General features: G+C 36.5%; 1 protein-coding gene across 1 annotated transcript in view; it reads left to right on the top strand.

Annotated features, from left to right (window-relative positions):
• Positions 1 to 27,889, top strand: part of SPAG17 (sperm associated antigen 17) — a 260,151-nt gene that overhangs the window by 153,204 nt on the left and 79,058 nt on the right. Inside the window, exons 21-27 of the mRNA XM_044675536.1 lie at positions 783 to 894; positions 1,640 to 1,804; positions 8,893 to 9,006; positions 11,624 to 11,811; positions 16,142 to 16,253; positions 18,206 to 18,381; positions 22,393 to 22,549. Of these exons, the coding sequence (XP_044531471.1) occupies positions 783 to 894; positions 1,640 to 1,804; positions 8,893 to 9,006; positions 11,624 to 11,811; positions 16,142 to 16,253; positions 18,206 to 18,381; positions 22,393 to 22,549 (1,024 nt within the window). The remainder of the gene's footprint in view (positions 1 to 782; positions 895 to 1,639; positions 1,805 to 8,892; positions 9,007 to 11,623; positions 11,812 to 16,141; positions 16,254 to 18,205; positions 18,382 to 22,392; positions 22,550 to 27,889) is intronic.

Below are 27,889 nucleotides of genomic sequence, written 5' to 3'. Positions count from 1 at the left end.
TCTTCTATCTTATATTTTATTCACACAGAAGTGAGGTTTTTTTGATTTTATATAATTAAAATGTTTATTTTGTGATTCTATTCTTTTGTGTTTAAAAATTATTCTTCTAGCCATGAATAGGAAAGATATCCAATCTCATTCTATGCTATTTTTTTCTTAATTTGACCTTTTATATTCAGGTTACCTATAAAATCTGGACCTTAACTTAATTTTTTTCCAAATTATTTCCCCCCAGTCAGTGGTGAAGGAAAAGAGCTTCTTTTCCAAATAATTATGTTCTTAATTTATGAAGCTGTTTTTCAATTGATTCTTTTTCTTAGTCATCTAGCCTGTTCGAAGAATCTAATTTTCTTTTTTTTTTAATCTTTACCAGATATCTTTAGATGACCTCTGCTTTATAATATAGTTTGAAATCAAATAATGCTAAACCCTCTTTATTCATATTTTTTCCTTGAAACTTTAGACCTTTTGTTTTATTTTCTTGATTTGTCTAATGCTACAAAGTACTTACATAAAATTAATTTGATTGGCACTAAATCTGTAAACTAATTTGGTTGCTATTATCATTTATTATTGTAATGGGAATGACCCAGTAATTTGGTTTCCAATTATTTGTCCCTATTTCTGTGACCAACTTGAATTTCTATGATTCTGATTCTCTATGCATTTCTTTAAGAGCATTCTATATAACAAGTCTAAAATTACTTTCATTGGTCCATATTTGCATTCATTCGCTGTCAATTGCATCCCTACACATACAGGCTAATGTTCTCTTTTTCTAGTTTCAAGGATATAACATGGGAGAGAATCCAATCCAACTCTCTGGGACAAATTATTATTTGTATCCCTCGGATGGAGGACAGATTGAGGTGGAGAAGATAGTATTTGGAAAAGGTACACTGTGAAAAACAATTGGCTCTTAGATCAAGAGGTGTGAAACTGCTTTGGGATAACCACATTACAATGAGTCTATTGTTTACTATGATAGAGTAGAGCAGTGCTACTCAAATGTAACAGTCTTGAGTCATGTTTGACTTCCAAGTATATGTGGCCCTATTAACATCCCACTCTTTTCTTAAAACATAATATTCTAGATTTTTCAGGACATGTAGTGACCATATATGGTCCTCTCAAGTAATAGCAAGTGGTAATGTAACTTTTAAATCATAGACTTACAAGGTCCCTTGAAACATATTTTGTGTACTATGTTTGCTTTGGATGAACCAATTTCACCTTAAAAGGTTTCAATGGAAGGTACAATGTATTAACTTATCAAACTAATTCACACTGTAAAACAGATTACTCCTACTAAATGTTGAGGTCATATTTCTGGGAGAATGAAAGTTTTGATGAAGGGTAAAAGGAAATATTTATTTTTGAACATGAAGCATTGCCTAGAGAAGTTAATTGTGGGTGGTTTATGTCTAGGGATACTATAGGGAGAATTGGCACCTTTTAGGAAAGGGAAGGTGGAAAGGCTTTTCCCTACTTCACTATCTGTCTGGTGCCATCTCTGCTTCTAAGTATAATTAGATTTGTTAGTCAATATTCATTACAAAGGCATAGTGTCCAAACTACAGTTGCCTGAGAACTTGCAGTGATAGGCTCATTTTCCTATCTTTACTCTATTACTCATTAGGACCAACTTTCATAAAAGTGAAGGTGAAAAAGGACAAGCATAATTTCTTTATTCATCTAAAAGATCCCAAGAAACTCCAGGGAAAGGTGAGAAAACAAGAAGAGAATGACTCTTCAGATGATGAAGGCAAAGTTAAAAAAAAGAAATCAAAGACACTACTGACAGGTAACTATAACTGAGACATACTATATTATGTCATAATATAGTACAATACAATTAAAATACAATATAATAAATATTTGCATTGTGCAAGACACAGTGCTAATCACTGAGTGAGAGACCAACAAAGTTTAGGTAATATGCAATGCCTGTCCTCCTGGAGCTTAAGTTTAGGAAGAGAACACTAACACATTTAACTATAATAACAATGCTTAACATTTATATAGTACTTACTATATGCCAAGCACAATGTCAAGTACTTTACAATTACAATATTATCTCATTTGATCCTGCCAACAACCTTGGAGGGTTAGTGCTATTAATATTTCCATTTTACCAATGAGGAAACTAAGGCAAAAGGTTACAAGGACTTGCTTAGGGTCACACAGCTGGTTGGTGTGTGAGACTGGATTTGAACTTTTAATAAACTTTAACTTTTTACTTATTTTAATTCTTAAAAGAAGTTGTGACAGACACTTCCCAGCTGTGTGACCCTAGGCAAGTCACTTGACCCCCATTGCCCACCCTTACCTCCCTTCCACCTAGGAGCCAATACACAGAAGTTAAGGGTTTTAAAAAAAGAAATTGTGAATATGGTATTAAAGATAAAATATGTTGATATACAAAACTATACATTTTGTATTATATATTTATGCATTTATGAGTTTCTAAACTTTTTCTGTGTCATCTGCTAGCCTTCTAATGTTGCCTGCAGCTTCCATAAAAATCCAAAAATATTACCATTTAATTTCTCATGCAAACTCATGATAGGAAAAGTCATGATGTGAAAGGGATGCCTATAGTAAGTTCTCCTTACTGGAAGCCTTCAGTCAAAGGCTAGATGACTTATTCTTTATGATATAGACTTTTTTCAGATATAATTAGGCTGATTTCTGAAGCCTTTTCCAATTTTGTTTCTTTTACTTTAATCATACTTTGGAAGTAAATTTTCAGAAAATTAAATTTCATGGAATCACAGAATTTAACATTTGGCAGGGATCTCAGTGGCCATTTGTCTAAACGATGCCCCAAAGTAATCTCTAGTAAAATGCACCTGATAAGTGAATGTCAAGATTCTGTTAGAAAACCACCCAAGAAGTAAAACCCATTCTACTCTTAGCTGTTTTTCCTGACATCAAACCTAAATTGATCTCTTTTCAACTTTTATATACATTGCTCTGGTTCTTTCCTCTTATGAAACTAAATAAACTTAATCTCTCCTGCACAAGACGGTTCTTCATATACTTACTGTTACTTCAGCTGACACATGGTATAAACTCAAAGCACTTCACCACACTGGCTCTTCACCTGTGGATACTCTCTAGTTTTTTCTACCTCTTTTTGGCATTACAGCACCCAGAATTGAACATACAAGACTGGAGTGGGGAATACAGAGGTAGAAACATACTTCTCTTAATGCAGCCCAAGATTGTATTATCTTTTTTGATTTCAGCATCAAAATGTTCATTCATATCAGCCTTGAAACCCACTAAAATCCCAGATATTTTTAGGAAAAAAAAGTATCCAGTCATACTTTCCTAATCTCAGACTTGTGAAGTTAATTTTCTTGTACTTGAGGTTTTATATTTATTTTTATTTCATCTTATTAAATCATGTGTATCTGCTATCTTTACCAGCATTAAGCCATCTGCAAATCTGATGAGTACTTTCTAACATGGCAGTGATGGATTTAGTGTATAGAATTATAGATAGGCAGGTAGATGGATGGAAGCATGGATAGAGAGACAGATGGATAGATAGATAGATAGATAGATAGATAGATAGATAGATAGATAGATAGATAGATAGATAGATAGATAGATAAAGATAAGAGAGAGACAGGGGGCTCAATAAGGGAATTCATTTACTTGACTATTCACATTTGTAATGAGGAATTTTTTATGGAGTGGATGTTGGGATGGAATAAAAATATATTATTATTAATTTTTAAAAATTCAATTACAGAACTAGATTTGATAAGCATAGCACCTATGCCTTTGAGTCATTGATAAAAATGTTCAATGGCTCAGGACCAAGGATAGCTACCTGAGGTGCTCAGGTAACTCTGGTTGGAGAAATTTGGCTACATTGACACTGAACCATAATTCTTCTTGGGGCAGCTAGGTAGCACAGTGGATAAAGCACCAGACCTGGAATAGGAAGGGCCTGGGTTCAAATTTGACCTCAGACACTTCCTAGCAGTGAGACCCTGGACAAATCACTTAACCCCCATTACCTAGCACTTGCCATTCTTCTGTCTTATAATTGATAGAATACAGAAAGTAAGGGTTTAACTTTTTTGTCTTTCAGCAATTGTCAAACAAGGATGAAATACTTTATCAAAACACCTGCTAAAATTTAAATAAGCTATCTTCAGAGTACCTCTTTCATTTACCAGTTTAGTAATCCTGTCCATAAAGGAATTACATTAGACTGGTATTTATTTTGCTGAGGTCATATTGGATCTTTGCCTTCATGACTTCCCTTCATAGGAATTCATTGGCCATTTCTTAATGATTCAGTCCAGTACTTTCCCAGGAATCAAAGTCAAATTTACTGGCCTATAGTTTGCAAACTCTTGCCTTTTCCCTTTTTGGGAAAACTAGACAACATCTAGCCAACTATGCAGTACCTAGAAGATAGTAGGTACTTAATAAATTATTAGTTGATTGATTAATATGGCACCTCTTCTCTTTATGCATGATCTTTCAGCTATAATTAATGGTGGCTCAAAAGTGATATCTGCCAATCCTTTCAGCACTTTTCAGTACCTAGGCCAGGGAACTTCAATTCATCAAGTGCCAATAGGTTTTTTCTTACTTTCACTATCTTGCTCTGACTCACCAACTTCCCATTAGTCATTTTCTTTTTCTTTTTCTTCCAATTTTTAGGGCAAAAGTCACTCTGATTGATGAAGAAAATAGAAACAAAATTAAGAATTTAGCTGCTCCACTTTCTGTTGTCAATTATCATCAACCCCGCCACCCCAGAATAAAACCCTAATCCTCCTTTGAGTCTCTTTTTTCTCTCAATAGAGCTTTAAAAAACACTTTTTTCCTTCAATTTCTCAGCCTCAGCTCATTGTGAGATTGCCTTCCTGAAACTATTTTCATAGGACTATGCTTTCCTCACATTCATTAGTTATTTAGAAGTAGATAGGTAGCACAACAGATAGAGTACCAGTCCTAGAGTCAAGAAGATGTTAGTTAAAATCCAACTTCTTCCATTTACCGCCTGTGACTTCGTCTCTGTCAGTCTCAGTTTCCTCAACTATAAAATGGGGATAATAGTAGCACCAACCTCCTACATTTGATATAAGGATCAAATGAGATAACTTCAAAGTGTTTAGTATGGTACTTAGCACATAGACACTATTTAGTTATGATTATTATTAATTGGCCTTATTTTCATATTCTTTACATTTCTCTTTTAAAAATCTGAGTTGTTTGTTGAATTTCCCATACATCAATCTCAGGCTCTTCAGACAAAATCCATGACTTTTCACCTCTTAAAATTGTTTCTCTTGGTTTAATCACAATTTAGTTCTTGAGTATATCCCCTTCCTCTTGGACTGGCATCTCCATTGCATTCTAACCCATGAGATCCTATTTTTTATCTAAACCCATTGCAATCCATTCCCCCCTGCCCCAGTTCTACAGTGAGTGTCATACTATGTCTACATTTTCTCTCCTCTACATCAAATAGCCACTTCCCCATAAGGTTTCTAACATTTCTAACATTTCAGCCCCTACAGCCAGTTCTTCCCTATTCGTTAAATAGAATTTCTCCTTGTTGTTCCTCTACTTTATGAAGGATGTCATTATTCTTAAGGTATGTTAAGAAATTATTATTCTTCCTAGTTTTTGGCAGAAAGAGAGCCCAAGCAGATTTCTTAATGATTAAGGACTCTCATGGCTTATAATCTCTTTCTGCAGCTTCTTATAAATTTATTCTTTTGGTTCTAGTGATTTTTGTAGTATGCTTCAATGATAAAAATCACTTGTGTTTTTCCTTTCTTTGACCTCAGTCCATCTTTGTCATGATTAACACTCTGGTTCTTGGTAACATCATTTGTATTCTGGAATATCATATTCCAAGACTTTTGATCTTTTAATGTCCTATGTAGTTCTGACTATGACTCTATGATATTTGAGTTGTTTCTTTCTGACTGCTTGTAGAATTTTTTCCTTGTCCTGGGAACCCTAGAATTTGGCTATAATATTCCTAGGAGTTTTGATTTGAAGATTTATTTCAGGAAGTGATTGGTAGCTTCTTTCATTTTCTATTTTACCCTCTTGCTCAAGAATATTCAAGAAGTTTTTCTTAATAATTCTTATAATGTGGTTTTTATTTTGTGATGGCCTTCATAAGTAGTTCAATAATTTTAAAACTGTCTCTCCCGGATCTATTTTCCAAGTTAGTTGTCTTTCCAATGAGATATTTCATTTTTTTTTTCTATTTTTTCATTCCTTTCATTTTGTTTCATTGTTTCTTGATGTCACATGAAATCATTAGCTTCTATTTGCCAAATTCTAATTTTTAAGAAATCATTTTCTTCGGTGAGCTTTTGAACCTACTTTTTCCATTTTGGCCAATTCTGTTTTTAATAGTTTTTAAGGAATTATTTTCTTCTTTCATCACTTTCATTTCTCTTCCCCATTTTTGTATGTCTCTTATTTGAATTTTGAAATCCTTTTTTGAGTTTTCCCAGAGCCAGAGGCCAATTCCGATTGTTCTTCGTAGTTTTGCATGTCACTACTTTGATATCACTATCCCCTTCTAAGTTTGTGCCTTGCTTTTTGTTTCCATAATAATTTTCTTTGGTTCAGTGTTTGTTTATGTTTGCTCATATTCTTAGCTTTTTATTGACATTTATTTTTATATTACGGGTGGGTTCTCTTCTCAGAACAGAGATGAAACTCTCTTAAATGTCTGTTTTTCCTTGCTGTTACCCTCAATGATGCTACCCATATCCCTCAGGCCTACTGATGGCTTGCACATCCCAGAACACTGTAAGCTACTTTGTGCTTGGGTTTGGGGCTTCACTGCAGGCTTGAGCAGGAGCTCTGGGATTCCCCTTAAATTTGCACTAGCCAGGCACATTGTGAGTAGCATTGCTAGGGCTTGGGGCCTCACTGTAAACTTGTGCTAGGGCTGGGAACTTCAAAGGATAGGTGTGAGATGTTCTCCTGTTGGTTTAGGCAGGATCTTGGAGTCTCATTGTTGGCTTGGGCCCAGGTTCAGAACCTCAAGCAGTAGGGGTGGGGGACTTTCTATTGGTGTGTATAAGTGCTCCTTGGCTGCCTTGCTATAGGCTACACTCTCCTCTCACCTCAGTGAAACTAATCCTCTCTGCTACCTTCCAAGTTGTTTTCTGTAGGAAAATTGCTTCACTCTGTCCACTTATTGGTTCTATTACTGCAGGATTCATTTTGAAGCATTATTTTAAGATAAGTGAGAGAGGATTCTCAGAGAAGTCCAAGATTTTCATGCCTCCACTCCACCATCTTGGCTCTGCCTCCCAACAATTTTTTTAAAAAGTCATATAATTTGCCATTTTGTGCTAATATAAGGAACAGTGACCTATTCAATTCAGAATAATAAACAATCTATAATCAATTGATAGCTTTTACTTGGGAGTGTATTGTAGCATATCTGATTCTAAATTAAATGTGTAGATGAGTATTAAAATATACATATATATTTCTTATACATGAGTGATTCAGTACCTAATAACACTATCTTCCCCAGGGATAGGAGATGTAATAGGGGAAATAATTAAAATCCATTCTGAAAATTAAAAGCCTTGGAGTTTTCTCATCTTCTTTGGCAAATATCATGCAGTTTATCTATAGGGATTCCTCAAACCTGAGAATAGCTTAAATAAGTCTGGGAGAGAAATTACAGCTGGAATCGGCAAAGGAAAGAGATTGCCTGACCATGGGAGCAATAGTGACAGTAGTAGCATCAGCTGACATCTTTTACTTCCCAAAACACAAGAACCAAAGAGGAAAGAAGATACTAGTATTGGGAGGATAGGGACTGTCCCTCATAATAGAAGCTCATCTTTTGGTTTCATACTATATTCTGTTCTTTCCTTGTTGTTTTTAAAAGTTCTGATTTTAATTCTTTTTACACATGCATCTGTGGTCAATCAGTTATGTGCATCTCCCAGGGTATGTTTTAAGTATATATTTAATTTAGTATATTTTAATTGTGATCTGAGAATACAATAATGGCTTGTAGAAGTTGGCTCACAGACCTAACTTGCTGGAAGCATCCCTTTCCAGTTTGGCAGCTAGATATCAACATAGAGACATACTAGCTATTTTAGCTTTTTAAAATTTTATTTAACTTTATTTAATTTTTAAATAACTCTATAAGCTCCCCTGAAAGAGTGGAGGAAGGATTCTACATAGAGCTGAAATTGCCTATTGATATAAGTGAGCCTGTAGGCTATAATGATTCAACAAGGCTGACAAAATCTCCCACCCTATTTCTAGCTAGAGAGAAAAATGGGGAGGGAAGGAGAGAAAGGTAGAGGGCCCCCAGAGGCAGCAAGGTTCCTCTCCTGACCCAAAGGAAGAGGGACATTTTGAGGAGAGGGCAGTAGCCAAAAGGAAAGGCTGTATCCTAAACCAGCCCCTGTGGGCAAATATAAGCATGTTCTGGGAGATTTTGTTTCCTATTCTCAGAAAGGAAAGCAGAGAAGGAAAATATTCCTCAGCCAGCCATTCTATCTTACTCTCTATAGTGACACCAAGTGGTTACACATAGATGACACTTAGAAGAGAGAATTTTCCTGGATGAAAATATAATTTTTGAATTAAAATTTATCCTGAATGAATATAATGAGTCATATAATCAAATTCTGGTATACAGTAGTATTGTCTTGCTCATCTTATCTCCTCCTATTGCCTAATATCCTTGTGTCTCAATAATGCACCGAATAGTGATACCTTCATAGTAGGTACTGAATGAATACCTGAGAAGCCCCATGATAGTGATGATCTGGAAAGTCTCATTGCCCTGAGTCTTGCTTACATTTGTCTTTGATCAAATGTAAATTTTCTCTTGAATCTGTCTCCTTGTAGAAGCGACTCTCCATAAGAAGAGAATGGTTAGCAAGTTTGGGTCTTTCTCTGCCACATTGGAAAATGGAATCACCCTCTCTATAAGTTACCATGGACCTAGTGGGGAACCACCAGGTGAGGAGAACTCAAGAAAATAGATGTGATCCAAGCAGGAAGTTGCTTCCATCCTTTCTCCACTATTCCTTTATTATTAATCAGTTTCCATTCTGATTTGTCATTCCTTGGTAATATCATTATTTGATAAGAATGTTTTAAGAAATTTAATGATCTACCTATTTTTATTTTTTTAAACCCTGACCTTATGCCTTAGTAACAATACTGTACAAAAATATTTTTGCATGCTAAATATAGCTTTCAAAATCCTGCCCTTAATCACCTAAATTGTCTAAAAAATGATATTTATTATTTTAACCCCACTTTCATATTTACTATTTTTTGGAAACCGTTACCTTCTTTCATAGAATCAATACTAAGTATCAAGGCAGAAGAGTGGTAAGGGCTAGACAACTGGGACTAGGTGACTTGCCCAGGGTCACCCAGCTTGGAAGTGTCTGGAACCTGATTTGAAACCAGGTTCTCCCTACTCCATGTCTGGCTCTCTATCCACTGAGAACAGTCTATCTTTAAATACTTTGAGGGTGCCTATTTGAATTTCCAGAGCATTTTGACTTCCTGTGAAAGTAGACATATGCTGGGGGAAAAAAATCCCAGGGATCTTTGTTAACCAGCCCAGGAAAACAGACTGATGGCTGGAGCCAAAGAAAGCACGATTTGCTGAGGAATCATCTTGGTTTTCCAAGGAATAATGTTTTTGAAAATTCTGCCAATAATTATGGAAATATCCATTGTGTTTCAGAATGTTAGTTTTAAAGGAACCATTGTGCAGAAATATTGAATGATTTCTCTGTTCTGTTTTTAATAAACGCATTCTCCAACTTGAAGCTATTGCCTTCCAAACCACAAAAATGGGATGTCATTTTACCAAAGGCCAATTAGAAAATCAGTTTCATCCCTACACATTTTAGAGGTCGCTAAAGGCATCACATACAAAAACAAGACTATGATCAGAAGCTAATCCTTGTGTTTTTCATCCTGAAAACTATAACTGATACTTCTTTGTGTACATTTCAGTAAGTTATATTCAATACCTGTTATTTTATGATTCATTATGATTGTATTTATTATCTTGTGCCAAATAACATCCATGTAGTACAGTTAGTGTAAAATCTATGAAATATGTTCACACTATAGTGTAATAAAAGAGAAGTATCTGAGGGTTTTTTTTTTTTTGCTTTCATATTTTACTCTTTAAATGAGTGGCTAAAATTTGTCCAGAGGAATTGATAAGGGTACAATAATTCTCCTTCACTATCACCTACATTTTTTTAAACTCCCATCTTCCGTCTTGGAGTCAATACTGTGTATTGGCTCCTAGGTGGAAGAGTGGTAAGGGTAGGCAACGGGGGTCAAGTGACTTGCCCAGGGTCACACAACTGGGAAGTGTCTGAGGCCAGATTTGAACCTAGGACCTCCGTCTCTAGGCCTGGCTCTCAATCCATTGACCTATCCAGTTGCCCCCTCACCCACATTTTTCAAAGGGAACCCTGCACAATTCAGGTCTGAACATGTCACATTTATATTCAACAAAAACTTTACCACTCTGTTGCTTCTTGTACTGTTTCTAGGCAATTTCCCAACTGGTTCATTTGCCACTCTTTGGTATCTTTCCTCAGATACTTGAACTTATCACTCCTTATATATAACCTTTTGAAATTAATAATATTAAAACTTGTATTCATATAGTGAGGTTTACAAAGCACTTTACAAATATTGTCTTATTTGACCCTCATAACAACCCTGGAATGTAGGTGCTATTGTTATCCCCATTTTACAGATTTTACAGAAACTGAAGCAAGCAGAGGTTAAGAGGTTAAGTCTGGAATCCTGCTAGTAGGTGCTGTCATCTTGACTCCAGAACTAACATTTCAGGATCTATCTAACTGCTTCTGATTGCATTTGCAAGTTCCCTGATCTGCCTCATTCTCTTCAGACAGTTGCACCTTTACCTTACACTGAGTCAATAGTAACTTTGTCTCAAGGATTTCATTTTTGAAGTCCTTTTACACTTTTTGAGTTAGTTTCCTTTTTAGAATTTCTGGTCCTTGGATTCTTGTTCTCTTTTTACTGAATTTGTTAAAATAAACTCCACTTAATTTTCTTTTCCTCCCCTTTCCCTCATTCTTCCTCTCTTCCCCTCCTCCCTTCTCTCTCTCTTCCTCTTTCTGACTCTCTGTCTGTCTCCTTTTCTCTCTCTATCTTTCCATCTGTCTCTGCCTCTCTGTTTCTCTCTGTCTGTCTCTATAGTCTCTCTGTCTCTCTGTGTTTCTCTCTGTGTCTCTGTGTATGTGTCTCTCTCTGTCTGTCTCTCACTCTGTCTGTCTCCTTTCTACCTTCCACACACATGATTTCTGAATAGCATTGTTATTTTTAATTTTTAAAAACTACCCTTCCCCCTAGAACCTAGCAGAATAATAAGATAAAGTTAGTAAATAGGATAAACACTTGGCAAGGGGGTATACAGACCTATGATCTCAGCAGAGGGAGGTCCTGAATGTGAATGTTGTACTTCTTTTCCTTTCTATTCTAATTATTTAACTTTCATGTCGGGTAAACATATATATGGTGTGCAAATAATTCATTGAGGAATTTCTCTTTTTTTTTCCTTTCACAGAGGAAAAGGACCTTGAATTAGAAGAAATGTTGAACATCCCTTCAGCACATACTCAAACTGTGGTTCCTGCCCCACCTACCCCAACTCCAAAAGGAAAAAAAGGGAAACCACCCCCTAAGGGCAAAGAAAAAAAAGAACCCCCCAAAGAAGAAGAGCCACCTCCCATGCCAAAGGAAGAAGAGATAAAGGTAAAAGGCATAGGTTTCAAAACGTGATTGTTTCACCATTGTTTCACAAAAGCAAAAATTCAAAAGAATGTAAATGAGGGTCAGAAGAGAGGAATAAACATTTATTAGGTGCCTACTACATGTGAAACTATATGCTAAGCACTTTACAGACATTAACATTTAATCTTCACAATGCCCCTGGGTGGTAAGTGCTATTAATATCCCCATTTTATAGTTAAAGAAACTGAGATGGACAGATATTAAGTGACTTGTTCAGGGTCATACAACTAGTAAGTATTGGTGGCTAAATCTGAGCTCAGATCTTCCTGGCTCCAAGTCCAACATTTGTACACTATGGCACCACCTCGTATCTTCTAGGAATGGGGCCCGTAGAATGTTTATTGCTGGTATAAATCTGGTTCTTTGTTGTTTTTAAATGGACAAAAGAAATATGGACTCTGAGGCTGACTTTTTGCTTAATCTCCAATTTCCATAGACAAGTTTTCCATTTCCTCATCTGAAAAAAATGGGATTATTGTGAAACTCAAGGGAAATAACATTTTAAAAGTCTTTTGTAAACCTCAGAGTCCTGAAAATCATCTATTATTTTATGAATTTTTAGCCAACTAAGGTATGACCATGAAATGGACAATAGCAAAATTATCATAGATGGTTTCGTTATGATACAGAAACTAATTCTACTCTTTTTTTAAATCTCCTCTCCCGATTTGCTCCCTCTAATACTCTCTCTAAATCTAAAAAATGAGAGACACTCATGTTTTCAATATTTATATGTTTACTATCTTATCAAGTCTGGAAGAAAAGTATATGAGAAAAAAACCATAGGCCAGTTAGGAAACAGTTCCAGTCATTTTTTTTCAGGCAGATCCAACTCATTGTGGCCCCATTTGGGGTTTTTTGAGCTCCTTTCCTCATAAAAGGAGATCGCCTCTTTTTATCTTTGGGGTGGAAAGAATTTTAGAAAATCATTGAAATTACTGAGGAAACTATCTGGATCCTAGCAAGAGACTATGGGTAAGAAACATGTTACCTGACTTGACCAACAGTAGTAAAAAGGGTTCAAGTCAAGGTCTTTGTTCTTTTGACCACAATCTCTTTTCCCACTTTTATCATTGTTGGGCTTTCATTTTCAGTCATGTCCTACACTTTCTGACTCTATTTGGGGTTTTCTTGGCAAAGATATTAAAGCAGTTTGCTGTTTTCTTCTCCAGTTTGTTTGGCAGATGAGGAAACTGAGGCAAACAGGGTTAAGTGACTTGCCCAGGGTCACCCAGGCCAGTGAGTGTCTGAAGTTGGACTTGAACTCAGGAAGATGAGTTTTCCTGACTTCTATCCATATCCAGCCCTCTATCCATAGTGTCACCTAACTGACCTTTCAGAAAATCATATATTGGGGAAAAAAAACACAACAACGACATTGCACTTGAATTCAAAAGATTTGGATTCAAATTCCAGATCTCAGGTCAGCTGTATGCTACCAGTAAGACCTAGAAAAAATCATCTCACCTCTCCAGGCTTTGATTTTTAAATCTGTAAAATGAGAGGGTTGGACAAGATGACCTCTGAACTCAGCCTTTAATCTATTGTCCTACAGGTTCTGACCTGAAGACTACTTTTTTCTTTAATTTAATTTACATATCAATATACTTTATAATAGTGATTTTCTGACATTTTGCTATCCATGTTCTCTCCTTCCCTCCCACTTTCTCTCCTCCAAGATACAGGTAATACGATATAAGCTGTACATATTTTATCATTCAGTATGTATTTCCCTGTTCATCATCTTGTGAAAGAGGACACATATCATTTTCACTAGGGAAAAATTCATGAAGAAAATAAAATAGAGAATGATTTGCTGCGATCTGTATTGAGATCCCATCAGTTCCTTTTATAGCCTTTTCCATCATGAGTTCCTTAGAATTGCATTAATTAGAAATTTTGTACCTTGGACTCCATCTCCCAGAATTTTTTCCTCATCCCAAAATTCCTTTTCCCTTTTCGTTTATGTGTGTCTTTATGTTATTGTTTATATAGTTCTGTAACTCCTCCCTTGCTGCTCTTCTTCCATGTGTGCAGCTAGGGTGAGCTCCCACTTGACTCTAGCCTTTTAGTTTCCTTTTTGCTTCAAGTTAATTTTAATAAATCTTATTAAATATGATACTTGGAGTATATTGTATATTAATTTTAATCTTAACCGAATGACAATGTGAATGTGAAATCTCATACCCCTTATTATTCTGATATTGTATTTTATATGTATTCTAGAATTCTGTAATTCTCTATAGCAATTCTGTTTGGATATTGCCAACCCCATGATTTAAATTTCTGACCTTATTCATACAATGATAGTTTCTAAGACTACTGAATAAGGCTTTTCCTTATCGTGGCCAATGGCCCAGAGTCATAATTATTTTGTTGATATATTTACAACAAATTTTATTAGACAAAAGGAATTGGAATAGCTTAAGGTTTACAGACTCATAGATTTAGGGTGGAAAGGATCCTAAAGATCATTTTGTCCTACTCTTTGTTTTTATAGATGAAGAAACTGAAGCCCAGGGAAGTTAAGTGACTTACCCAAGGACAACACCATACTAAAAAATTAATCCTCCGTTTTTGCCTCTCCTCCCTACATGTAAAACCCTTGTATACACATCAGCTGACTTCAGGCTTATGGCATAATTTGCTTTATAAGAGGTCTGAACTCAAGGCTCAAGGTCTTCAGTTGCTAACAAGAATCTGGCTTTATTGTGAGACCAACCCTCTCTCAATAAACCTATTTCTTTTTGACTTGGAGACTTTTATTTTATTTTATTTTATTTTATTTTAATCTCAGCAGATAAATTTCCACCACACTAGATCCTTGTCTTGCTGATAATAAATAAATCATTTACATTTGATCATCGTACTTTCTTTGCTATTACAAAATTCTCCTGGTTCTGCATACTTCACTTTCCAGGTTTTTTTTGTGATCATCTTGTCTGTCATTTCTTTTGGCATAATCATATTCCATCCCAGTCATATACCTCAGCTTTTTCAGTTGACCTGGACACTATTGCCGCTGAGGTATATGACCTGGGCAAGTTACCATACTTTTAACTGAGTGGTGGAGAACACAAATTCCTGCCCCAGTTCTTTATCTACTAGCCATATGATCTTGTTCAAGTCACCCTCTCTGTGGGTCTCAGTTTCTTTACTGTAAAATGAAGAGGTCAGTGGATAGAGAGCCAGGCCTAGAGAAGGGTGGTTCTGGGTTCAAATGTGGCCTTGGACACTTCCTAATTGTGTGACCCTGGGCAAGTCATTTAACCCCAGTTGCCTAGCCCTTACCACTCTTCTGTCTTGGATTCGATATTCAGTAGTGATTCTAAGACAGAAAGTAAAGGTTTGTTGTTTTGTTTTTGTTTTAAAAAAGACCACATGTGAGGCAAGTATTCATAAAAGATCATACAAATAAATACTTCTGTGGTGTTTTGTTTTTAATGGGAGAGGGGGTTAGGAGGAAAATTACACCAGGTTACTAAAGAGGGTCATTGTGGGACAGCTAAGTAGCACAGTGAATAGAGAATCCAGGCTTTGAGTCAGGAGGTCCTGGATTCAAATTTGGCCTCAGACACTTCCTAGCTATATGACCCTGGGAAAGTCATTTAACCCCCATTGTCTAGCCTTTACCACTTGTCTGCCTTGGAACCAATATTTAGTATCTGTTCTAAGGCAGAAGTTAAGAATTTACAAATGAATGAAGGGGTTGGAACTGAGTAGTTTCTGAAGGTTTCTGCCAGTTTTCTATGACATATTTGTGAACTCAGAATTCTGTAGCACACCTTATATTTGGGTTTATGTGTGTGTGTGTGTGTGTGCTTTTGTATGAATGCATTTTCAGCACACTGCATACTGTTTTGTTATTATTAAGTATTTTATCTGGTAGATCTGGTCTCCCAAACTAGATATTCTTTTTTTTTTTTTAAAAACCCTTGTACTTCGGTGAATTGTCTCATAGGTGGAAGAGTGGTAAGGGTAGGCAATGGGGGTCAAGTGACTTGCCCAGGGTCACACAACTGGGAAGAGACTGAGGCCGGGTTTGAACCTAGGACCTCCTGTCTCTAGGCCTGACTCTCACTCCACTGAGCTACCCAGCTGCCCCCCCCCAAACTAGATATTCTTTGACAGTGAGATTCAGATCTTCTTCATTGTATCCCTTATCAGTCCTGGCAATTCTGTGCACATAGTAGTTACCCAGCAAATGCTCCTTGGATTTCAACTTAATCAGTGCCCCTGGATTTAAAGCAGTAAACAGATACCTTGTTACTAACTGCATTCTATTCCATAGGAAGAAGAGAGTGAGGCTCCATCAGAGCCCCCTTTTGTTCCTTCCTTCCAAAAACTAAATATTTCATGTCCTAATGGGCTGGTATTGACCTTCCTTGGCCACCTTTCTACAGGTTAGTGCTGTGAGTCATTACAAGAATTATGGATACAGTCAAATCATAACTAAGAATGATGTATTTCCCTAATCAAATATCTAATATTGAGAACCAATTGTTTACATTTTCAAAATTACTAAGAGGTATCCTGGCATGAGGGACAGAGGGATATCCTTAGAGTTGGGAAGTTAGGGTTGAAGCCCACCTTTTGGCATATATTCTAGCTCTGCTACTCTCAAAGACTATAAATTTACACATTTGACAGATTTACTTCAGTGAAGGGAATTTACTCACCAGAATTTCCTTTCATTGGCAAAATCATAGACCCTGATTCCTCCATTTCCCAAAAATAGTGTAATAAGTAAGGTTATTTCCACATCCTAACTGAAGGTTCACAAAAACAATATTTTGCTGATCTTGTTAAAATGAATTCTGTTAATAAAAAATGTTTATAATAGTTTCCCCAGGCATAGTAAGTGCTTGGCATAGGCAGGAACATATAAGAGGAGGGAGAGAGGCAGGGGCAGGGAGGGAAGGAAGGAAGGAAAGAAGGAAGGAAGGAAGGAAGGAAGGAAGGAAGGAAGGAAGGAAGGAAGGAAGGAAGGAAGGAAGGAAGGGGAGAGAGAGAGAGAGAGAGAGAGAGAGGGAGGGAGAGGGGGAAGAGAAGAGAAGAAGAGAGACAAGGGGACAGACAAGAGGAGAAATAGCATTATTATCATTATTCCTAGATATTCTATATACAAGCATATCCTACATATTGCTTATTCTCAATACCATGGATACCTTATAATCAACCTCACTTCATAGTCATAAAGTCTTGTTGTCACATCATTTGGCAAAATGCCCACTTAAAGCACTTCTAATGGAACTATTTGCCTCTTTGGATATTATCAGAATTAAAGAATGTTAGAACTAGAAGGCACCTTGGAGATCAGAATATTCCAACTTCTTCATTTTACAGATTGGGTAACTAAGGTCAAGAATAGATAAATAACAACAACAACAACAATAACAATAATAGAATTTACATTTATTGTGTGCCAGGCACTGTGCTAAGTGCTTTACAAGTATCGTCTCATTCATTCCTCACAAGAAGACTGAGAGGTAAATGCCATTGTTACCCCCATTTGACAGTTGAGAAAACTAAGGCAAACAGAGTTTAGTTGACTTGTCCGAGCTCATGCAGCTACTATTTAAGGACAAATTTGAACTCAGCTCTTCTGACTCCAGGCTCAGTGCCCATTCTTTTGTGCCACATAACTGCCCTAAGATCATGTAGCTAGTTAATTGCAAGTCTAGAATTATAGCCTTGAAATCCCGACTGCCAACCCAATGATTTTTTTCCTATACAAACAACCTCTATTCCCAGAATAATAGGAACTCTCTGAAATAAAGTCTAAATTCAATAAATCAACTTGACAAGTTGGTTGTCCCACCAAGTTTGTTAAGTTGACAGTTCCCTATATATATTTCAGCATGAGATGTTATATACAATATCAATAGATTTTTCAGCATCTTCAGATCATATACCTTTATTTGTATTACTTGGTCAGGTGTTTTCCTACTGTACAGCTGACTGAGAGCTGGACACAGAGAAAATAAGAGTTTTGAGGAGAGGCAAAAATGGAAGATTAATTTTCTAGTATGGTGTATTGCCCTTGGGTAAGTCACTTACCTTCCCTGGGCTTCAGTTTCTTCATCTATAAAAAAGAAAGAGTTGGATAAAATGATCTCTAAGATCCTTTCCACCCTAAATCTATGAGTCTATAAACTTTAGCTATTCCAGTTCCTTCATCTAATAAAATTTGTTGTAAATATATCAACAAAGTATTATGACTAAGGACCATTGGCCATGACATGGAAAAGTCTTATTCAGTAGTCTCAGAAACAATCATTGTTGTCGTTAAAGCAATAAAATTAAATCCTGCTCCCTTTGCAACATCTAGTTCACAAATAATCTTCATCTTCAGGTCCACGCATTGGGGATGATTATACCTGGGACATCATGGTTCGTCAGAGTTATCCTCAAAGGGTGAAGTACTCTCAGACACATAAAACTGTGACACCACCAATAGAACAGGAATTGTCCAGAGTTATTAACAGTCAAGGGACTGTTGTCAAGTACATGGTGGATGGATCCACACAGGTAAAGAAACTTACTGGACATTTGACTGCATTTGAGACTCTGAAACTTGTCTTCTTTAAGAGTTTGAACCCATGAGAATTAATAATTCTTACATTGATTATTTCTACCGTTAACTGGAAAATGGCAGGAAATGGGTCCAGGAGAGGGAGAAAAGAATGACAGCCAGGATATTGTAATAAGTGAATATGGAGCTTGTGGTATAAGTGAGTCACCTGGGGCCTGAGAGCCTGTAACTACAGTAGCAGGAGATTTGGAGCTGTCAGTGATGTGTAGCCTCAGCTGTGGTGCCCAGTCAATCTCCACTGCTAGCTATAGGCTCCTTTAAAGTGATGAGTGAGGGGCCCCTTTCTGCAGGAGTAACTGCCTCCTTATTGGGTGAAAGAAGAACTCAACAGGAAGTGGAGCCCACACTTCCTGGATACAATGGAGGTTTGGTCCACTACTTCCTTTAAACTCAACTAATTGATATTCTCTCCTCTCCTCAGTCCCTTTAGCCTAAGGTGATGATATAATAACTATAGGAACTCTCAGATTCAGGCTAAGGGTTTTATTTTAACATGAAGGGAAAACTGAGGCAAAAGGGTTTAGGGTCTTGAGAAGCTGTTGCTGGGGAGACTAGCAAGTGTTGCCAATGGACCTAGAAGGTAAGGTCAGGCTGAGGGAACCAGTCCTCAGCCAGAGATAATCTGACACTGCCCTGATGTTATATGATCCACCAGCTAAACAGATATAGTTGTTAAATTGATTTAGGGGTATCTAAGCTAGGCTGCTCTAAGCTAAATTCCTGCCCATGTCCCACCTCCCTCAACCCCCCACCCTGGGTCCCCAAGGGGAAGTCAAGGGGTAGCTGGGTGTCTGGGTGAGGACAAGGAAATCAGAACCCCCAGGTTGGCTTTGCAGGGGTTTATATCATCCCAGCTCAACTGTCAGCTCCCGTGACTAGCACCTGCCAGGCCAGAGTTCCATTCTACTAACTGACAGGATTGCCTAGGGTAATATTGCAAATGCAAGAAATCTTGCATAAATCCTGCATTACACTTCCTGGATACAATGTAGGCTTGGTCCACTATTTCTTTTAAATTCAACTAGTTGATATTCTCTCCTCTCCTCAGTCCCTTTACCCTAAGGTAATGATATAATAACTACAGGAACTCTCAGTTTCCTCTTGCAGGATTTATGCAAGATTTCAAATATTTGAAAAAAGAACTGGATATCAATTTGGCACATTATTATTGGGGAGCTAAAACTTATCCATAGAAATTCCTAGAGAAATATTGGGACTGGCTTGTTGACATAGGGTCAAAAATTTAGACCCAGAAGAAACCTCAGGGAGAGTCCAGCTCTCTCATTTTGCAGATGAAGAAAATGAAATCCAAACAGAATACTTGCTCCCAGGGTCACCCAGGTAGTAAATGGTAGAATGGGAATTTGAAACCAGGTTATCTGGTGCTTCCCATTTCACCAAGCTGTTCCCTCTCAGTGTATAAATAGAAAAGATTTGAATCTAACATCTCATGTACTGAGCTCTCTAACTAAAAAAGTAGGTGCAATATTGAATGAATCAATAAAAGCATTTGACATGTAAAATCACATGCAATGACTTTCCATGATATTCAGACCTTACTAGTTCATCCCTTTCCCCTTTCTCTGGGATCTTTCTCTCTTGATTTCTGCTTCCCCTGTCCCACCCCAATCCCTAACTAATCTCTTCACTCTTGCTTTTTCCACTGGTTAACTTCATATTTGCTCAAACATGCTTGGCTCTCTTTTATCCTTTTTTAAAAATTCAGACTCAGAAAATTTTAGAATTGGAAGCAACCTCAAAAACCCGACCTCAGAAATCATTTAATCCAATTAAAGTCCACCTACCTAAAAAGGAGTCATCATCTGGCCTTGAAGACCTCCAGTGACAGTAAAACTACTCCCTTTTGTGATACAGCATTCTAAATTTTTGCTTCATGTTAATATAGCACCTATAACAGTGAATGGCACATATCAGGTATTAAATAAATGCCTGTTGATTTGGCTTACTTAATTTTTAGGAAGTTTTCCTTCCCTTCTATCATGACTGAATTTATTTCTTGGTAAATTCCACTCATTGCTCTTGGCTCTGTCCTTTAAGGCTAAATAGAAACTTTTTAATCTTTCTGTCATGTAGGATAGCAATCACATTCTCCCTAAGTTTTCTCTTCTATAGACTAGCGAGCTAACTCTTGTTCCTTTCATTGATTCTCATGTGACATGGGCTCAAGACCTTTTAGTTTAATGGTTGCATGATAGAAAGAGCATTGATTTAGAGCAGTGATTCCCAAAGTGGGTGCTACCACCCCCTGGTGGGTGCTGCAGCGAGCCAGAGAGGCAGTGATGGTCACAGGTGCATTTATCTTTCCTATTAAATTGCTATTAAAATTTTTTAAAAATTAATTTCCAGGGGGCTAAGTAATATTTTTTTTCTGGAAAGGGGGCGGTAGGCCAAAAAAGTTTGGGAACCACTGATTTAGAGTCTGAGGACTTGAATTAGAACCCCAGTTCTCTTATCTGTGGGGCTTTGGACAAGTTGCATAACCTCTCTATGCCTCAGTTCCTCTTCTATGAAAATAGGGAATTGGATTAGATGGCCTCAAAATTTAGAGGTGTTTATCTTGTGATCATTTTTTATCTACTTTCCTGATAATCAATAGCCTTCCTAAATGGGAGCTAAACACAGTGATTCTGTTTTGAATGTTTTCCCCAAATAAATAACCAAAGTCCTTCCACTCAGCATTCAAGTTCCTTCATGATTCAGTTGTAACCTATTTTTCTCATTTTATATTCTAATACTTCCCTTCATTTATAGGACTTTAGTTAAGTAGGACTAATCACTCTTCCTCAAAGATGTTCCACTCTTTTTCACTTTGGAAAATTTTTATGCTATTTCCTCTGTTTGAAATATGTGAACTAGGGAGAGTCACTCTATTTGTCTGGACTGGTTTCCTTCTATGTAAAATGAGGGAGTTAAAATATTTAAGGTCTCTTCCAGTTCTATATCCTTGGTTTTGGCTATGTTCTTCCATTAATCTCCTACAGAAGAACCATCTTCTGTGGCCCCACTGAGCTACTAAATCAGTGATGGGCAAACTACAAGCCACAGGCCAGACGTGGCCCCCTGACATGTTCTATCCGGCCAAGCAACATTATTCCTAATCTGATGGATACAATGAGTAGGATACAATAGAATGAAACTTCGAAAGAGTTGCCTTAGAATCAGACTGACAGATGAGCATTTCCTTTCCTTTGGCCCCCTCTTTAAAAAGTTTGCCCATCACTGTACTAAATAAATAGATTAAAATACTATACCATTTATCATGAGACACATCATGGTATAGTGTATAGAGAGTTGGCTTTGGAGCTGAGAAAACCCGTTTTCAAGTCTTGCTTCCACTATATATTAGCCTTGTGATCCTGGGAAAGTCAGTTACATTTTTAGTGTTTTAGGCAACTCTCTCTCACACTATAAGTGGCAGAAAAGCTGCTGGTTTATGTTGGTAGAGAAAGGTTCTTTACCTGGAATTTCTGCATATTCCTGAAATCACAGGTCTTGTCCCTATAATAAATGTATGAAAATAGCATCTGACCAGACACAGAAGGAGTAAGTCAATTGTTTCAGCAGTGAACTGTGATCAGAAATCCATATATATGAGACTTCAACAAATTTTGCTATGATTATTCATTCAAACAAGGCCATTTAGTTGCTTACTGGCTCTGACTGTCAAATAGAACCTCCTGGCCTATTAGATTACATATACTAATTAATTAAATTTCCCAAAAATCTTACTAGAAACATTAGAGAGATTGCTTTTGGTCCAAGAGTCACACATCCAGGATTTAGAGTTTTCTTTCTTCTGGTCTCAAGATTTCACATTTCCGTGTCAGCTCTCAAATTAGTTTTAGTCTGACAATCTGTTCTTTATTGCTTGACCACCATTCTCTTACTTTGTGAAGGCTAACCTGAAATATCAATGTTGTCCTTAGATACTCTTTGCAGATGGTGCAGTGAGCTACAGTCCAGATTCTGGTCCTGTGTGTGTCCACTCAGACAGTTCTACAGCTCAAGGCTCAACAGACATGAGATTCTCGTTTATTCTACCAAAATCAGAAAATCCCCCAACTGAAGCCCCTTTCAAGAAAGGTGATAATGCTGCGGCTGCCCAACTCAGAGTGGCTTCAAGGAAGGATTCTAAAGGCTTGCATGTATATTTTTATCCAATCTTTGTAAAAATCTACCATGGGATCATAGGGTCAGAGCTGGACCTTAGCATTCATTTAGTTCAGCCACAGATGAGAGAGTTGAAATCCAAGGATATTAATTGACTTACTCAAGGTTATATAGATAGGGTTGGGGGAAGGATTTCAACCCAAATCCTATAACTATAAAGTTGGTATTCTTTCTACTACATGGTGCTACCTCCTGACCATGTTTTCAGGACAGTTAATTCTTGATTTTCCACATTAATAGAAATGAATCATAGCATGGATCATTCAAAACTTGATTATCTCAAAACCACTTCTATATGACTTTGGATGACCTTTTTATGTTTTCATTTGAATGTGGGTATGTCTGATGGCACTCTATGGTTTAAGAAGGATATTCATTCTTCTGCCACTTCTACATTTCAGACTTTATTCAGTAAAACCTAGCACGTAGGGAAGAAAGATTTTTTTTAATGACACACTACTATCTTCTATTGGAGGGATATAACATGTACTCAGAAAGGAATCTCACGAGGTAGAGTGTAATGTGGGCAACAGATCCAAACAAAATACTGTAGGAATGTTTGAAGAGAAAGAGGTATCTTTATATCAAACTGCACTGAAATGTGTAGACGCCTTATTTCCTCTACTAGTCTTCGTGTTCTTAAAGAACAAACCATGCCTTATGGAATCTTCATATACCCTGCCCAACTAGGTAGAGATTCAATTAATGTTTGTTAAATGAATTAATGTTCTGGATTGTCATGGTGAGGTGGGTAAGAAAAAAGAAGCCACACTGAATACCAGACATAAAAGAAACTAGGAAAGCTTCCATGCTGAGCCCATTTCAACTCTGCTTATTCTTTACTATAGGCTAACTATGGTATAAAACATTCTATTTGGGATGGAAGCCACCTCTGGGAGAAGATGATAAGCTTTTTAAAAAACAAAACTCTTGCCTTCTATTTTAGAATTGATACTAAGTATTATTTCCAAGGCAGAAAGACTAGGCAGTTGGGATTAAGTGATTTGCCTAGGGTCACACAGTTAAGTGTCTAAAGCTAAATTTGAACCCAGATCCTCTAGACTCCAAGACTGAGTCTCTATCCACTATGCTACTTAGCTGCACTGAAGATAAGCTTTTGTGTTATATTTCATTCTGTGATTATTCTCTTTGAAGAGTAGTTCTCTGTATATTCCTCTTTTGGGGCTTGGCTAAAATAAAAAAGATATAAGACCTTCACCAGGAATATATGATCTATTTAAACCTGTGGGTCATTGGTACAGTAAATGTCAATGAATGTCATTAGAAGGCCTAAGGCTTTGACAGAAAAGAAATAAAGAAGAGATATTAAGAAGGAAAAGGAAAGACAGGAGAATGAATAAAAGAGGAGGAAATACAATAAAGGAAAATAAAAGGAGGGAAAAATAGTGAAGACGATACACAACTTACCAGTTAGTAGCATACAGTAGAAAAAGAAATCCCAGAAGAAAGGACTATTTTTTTAATATTCCAAGTGCCTAGCACAATGCTTGGCATACAGGAGGTGTTTAATAATGCTTTTTTTTTTATCAATTGATTGGCATTGCAAACTAAGGTGTTTGTCTCTGCCCTAAAACACCAAAGTACATATGTGAAACAGATGTGAAGTTCCCTCTCAGACTAACACAAAGCTGCAGCCTAGGTGAAGATGCTGTTTCCTTCCAAGCTAGATGGCTGTCAGACCCAGATGTTCCCAAACCACAGGAGGTAATGAAGGTCCTTAAATTGAAAGCAACATTGATTTTCTTTTTTAATTGATTTTACTGATATAATTTTATTTCATCATCTACATTTCTCTCGGTAGCCTCTCTCCTAACCCCTCCCAGAAAGCTATCCCTTATAACAAAGAATTTAAAAAGTAGAAGAGAAAAAAATTTCAGCAGAACAAATCAACACATTTAAAAAAAGGCTACTGTTATATGGAGTGTTCCACATCTGTGGATCCTTAGCTCTTCAAAGTACTGAGGAACATGTCTCCACCTATCTCTTTTGGGGGGCCAGGTTTTGTTCTCCATAATTTAACAGCATTCAGTTTCCTCTTACACTGTTGTATGCATCATGCATGTTGTGTTCCTAGTTCTGATTACTTCGCTTTGCATCAGTTCATATAAATCTTTTCGTCTTTCTCTATTTTCATCATATTCACCATTTTTAATGGCCTATAGGATTGCTTTCCATCCTGGCTATGCCAAATCACCACCATTGCATATATTACTATGGCTTTTTATTTTAGCCAAGTCCCAAAAGAGGCATTTATAAAGAATCACTCCTGTTTAAAAAAAATCTGGGCCACAATCTCAAGCTGGAAAATCTGTCTTTATTCTGTGATTCTGTGGGTAAATATAGTCAGTGGTCTCACCATACCCAGCCTGTGGAAAAGAAATAGTTTAAATATTCAACAGTTTGTTTTATAGAAACTTTATAGTTAATTAGCATGAGTGGTTAATAGGACCACATATCAGAACATGTTATAAAATGTTATAACATTTTGGTAATATTTGATAATGATTAATAAGTTCTAGTACAAAGTTAAGGTAAGATACATTGTCAAAATTTTAATTAATCCTATAACTAACAACCTAGCACCATCACATGGACTCTGGGAAGAGGCTTAAAGATAAGTCAGAGGAGCCTGTATTGAGTATAAATCTTTACAGGATCTAATAACAGTGGACATGCCGAGGTTGCTTTCCTATTATCTCATTAAGATAACAAGTCCAGCTATGCAGTCACTATTCCAGATGAGCTCAGCTTATCTCCTGCTGCATGAGTTACAGCTTCCCTAGATAACTACACAGACTTGTAGTTTTTATTCCTCCAATAGAAGCTCTTAATCTAGTTAGTTGCTACAATATCTTAACACATCAAGCTATATCCTTTCTGCTACTTGGTTAATATTCTATTATTATAATTGATACTGTATGCACAGCTTAATAACTAGGTGTAACTCTTCCTAAAATCATCATTGCAGTTACTTAACTAAAGGATAATATGTGATCACTTGGCATATGATTAATAATATAAAAGCAATAAATGCAATTTCCTTTCACTCCGCAAAGAAAGTAATCACAGAATAAAAAATAACACAATAATGTAGCCAACAACTCATCCTTAAAAGTTTATCTTCTACTCCAAAAGATGACTTTTATCCCAAATAGAATGTTTTGTGCTGTTACTAGCCTTCAGTGGAGAGTGGGTAGAGCTGGATAGGGCTCAGCATGAACAGTTTCCCAGTTCCTTTTATGTCTGGTATTGTGTGGCTTCTTTTTCTTACCCAGAACATCATGAATCTCAATAAAACATCAATTCACTTAACATTATTATTTGATTTTCTACCATGTGCTAATTACACAACCCCACCATCATTGGCCAGTCCCATCTTTTATCATCTTTTCCAATTTCTGTGTATTGTGAGACCTCAGTGTTTTTATTTTTAATTTCCATTTCTCTGATTATTAGTGAGTGAGGAGTTCCAGATAGTTGCTAGTATTTTGCAATTCTTCTGCTAAAAATTTTATTCATGTCCTTTTAACTAATTGGTGATGGTCTACCTGTACTTTGCCTTCATCTGACTTCTTCTGAGTATTTTATTCAGTTCTAGGCATTATAGAATAAGAAGGACATTGACAAGCTGGAGGTTGTCCATTTGGGGGAAAAAAGTAAGTTTTAAAAACCAGATAAGATAGTATCAGTTGAAGCAAGTGGGAATGTTTAGCTTAAAGAAGAGTAGATGTTGGAGAGGGACATGTTAATTTTCCCAAGTATTTGAAGGGCTGTCATATGGAAGAGGGATTCGATTTGTTCTTTTTTGACCAAAGGAGTTAAAAGCAGAAGCAAAGGATAGAAGTTGCAAGGGAGACAGTTTAAGTTTGATATCAGGAAAAACTTTATCAACATTAGAAAGTAGAGTGGAGAAGTTATGAGTTTCTTGTCCTTGGTGGTATTCAAGGAGAGACGGGACACCCACTTGTTGCTTTTGTGAGAATTCATTTTGTTGTGTAATTAGATGATCACTGATTTTTTTTCTTTAAGAGGCATATATGGAGGTCTTGGGTTCAAATATGTTCTTAGATACTTCCTAGCTGTGTGGCCCTGGGAAAGTCACTTAATCTCCATTGCCTAGCCCTTGCCACTCTTCTGCCTTAGAACTAATACTTAGTACATATTAATTATGTTATATTATATTGTACTATACTGTATTATACTATGTTATCATATCATATATTATGTTATGTTATATTACTATATATATATTTAAAGGGCAGATGGTAAGGATTTTTTAAATAGTATATATAAAGTGGGGAGTTTTAATAAATAAACATCATTTCTTAGATAATAAGACATTAAGTGACTAAAGCAAAGGCTTTCTGTAGAGTATCTACCATGCACAGATGTTTCATTATGCTTATGTTGAAAGAAGTCAAGAATGGGAATATATTTGAATTTCAGCTATTTTTAAAAGAAATAGACTTTATTTTACATACTTTGTATGCCACATTTACTTATACAGTTCTCAACTCCACATAATTAGACAGGCATATATATTTTGTGGGGAAAAAATATTTTTCTTTGCTGTGGAAATATGTCTTATCTATGCCAGAGCCAACACAAGCTTGAATTAAAGAAGCAATTGGGCGAATGCCAGTAGTTAAAGAGGGGAAAAGGAAAGGGGTACTACTATAGATTGTTAATATGTATTCCTCCCCTTCATGATTCTGTTTATCTTCTGTGGGTTCAAGGACATCTGGTGTCCAATAGACCTCCAGTTCTGTGGAGAAATGTGAGCATTGAGATGGATCTGTTGCAGCTGCCTAGGCCTTCTTCCTCTTGGGGCTTCTGGGCCCATACCTAAAACCTGAAAGGAAGGAAAATTCTAAATGTAAACACCCCATTGAAATTGTTTCCAAATCATTTCACCCTCTGCTTCTCTGCTTCACAAACACATGAAGCCCATTAGCCTCATTACCCTGATTAAAGTAACTTTTACTTTTTAACTATAAAACCAAGAGGTCATTGTTTGCTGGCTCCTTATTCAACTGATCCACAGTCCATTGCTAGACTCTTGGTCTTATTTAAATTGATTTTACATATCCATTAATCATCTTCTGTAAAGTGTGACAACTGCCTATAAAACAGAAAGGAAGAGAAAGAAAGAAAGAAAGAAAGAAAGAAAGAAAGAAAGAAAGAAAGAAAGAAAGAAAGAAAGAAAGAAAGAAAGAAAGAAAGAAAGAAAGA

This window comes from Gracilinanus agilis, chromosome 4, assembly GCF_016433145.1.
Source record: "Gracilinanus agilis isolate LMUSP501 chromosome 4, AgileGrace, whole genome shotgun sequence".
Lineage (NCBI taxonomy): Eukaryota > Metazoa > Chordata > Mammalia > Didelphimorphia > Didelphidae > Gracilinanus > Gracilinanus agilis.
This window is presented reverse-complemented; position numbering and strand designations above follow the sequence as displayed.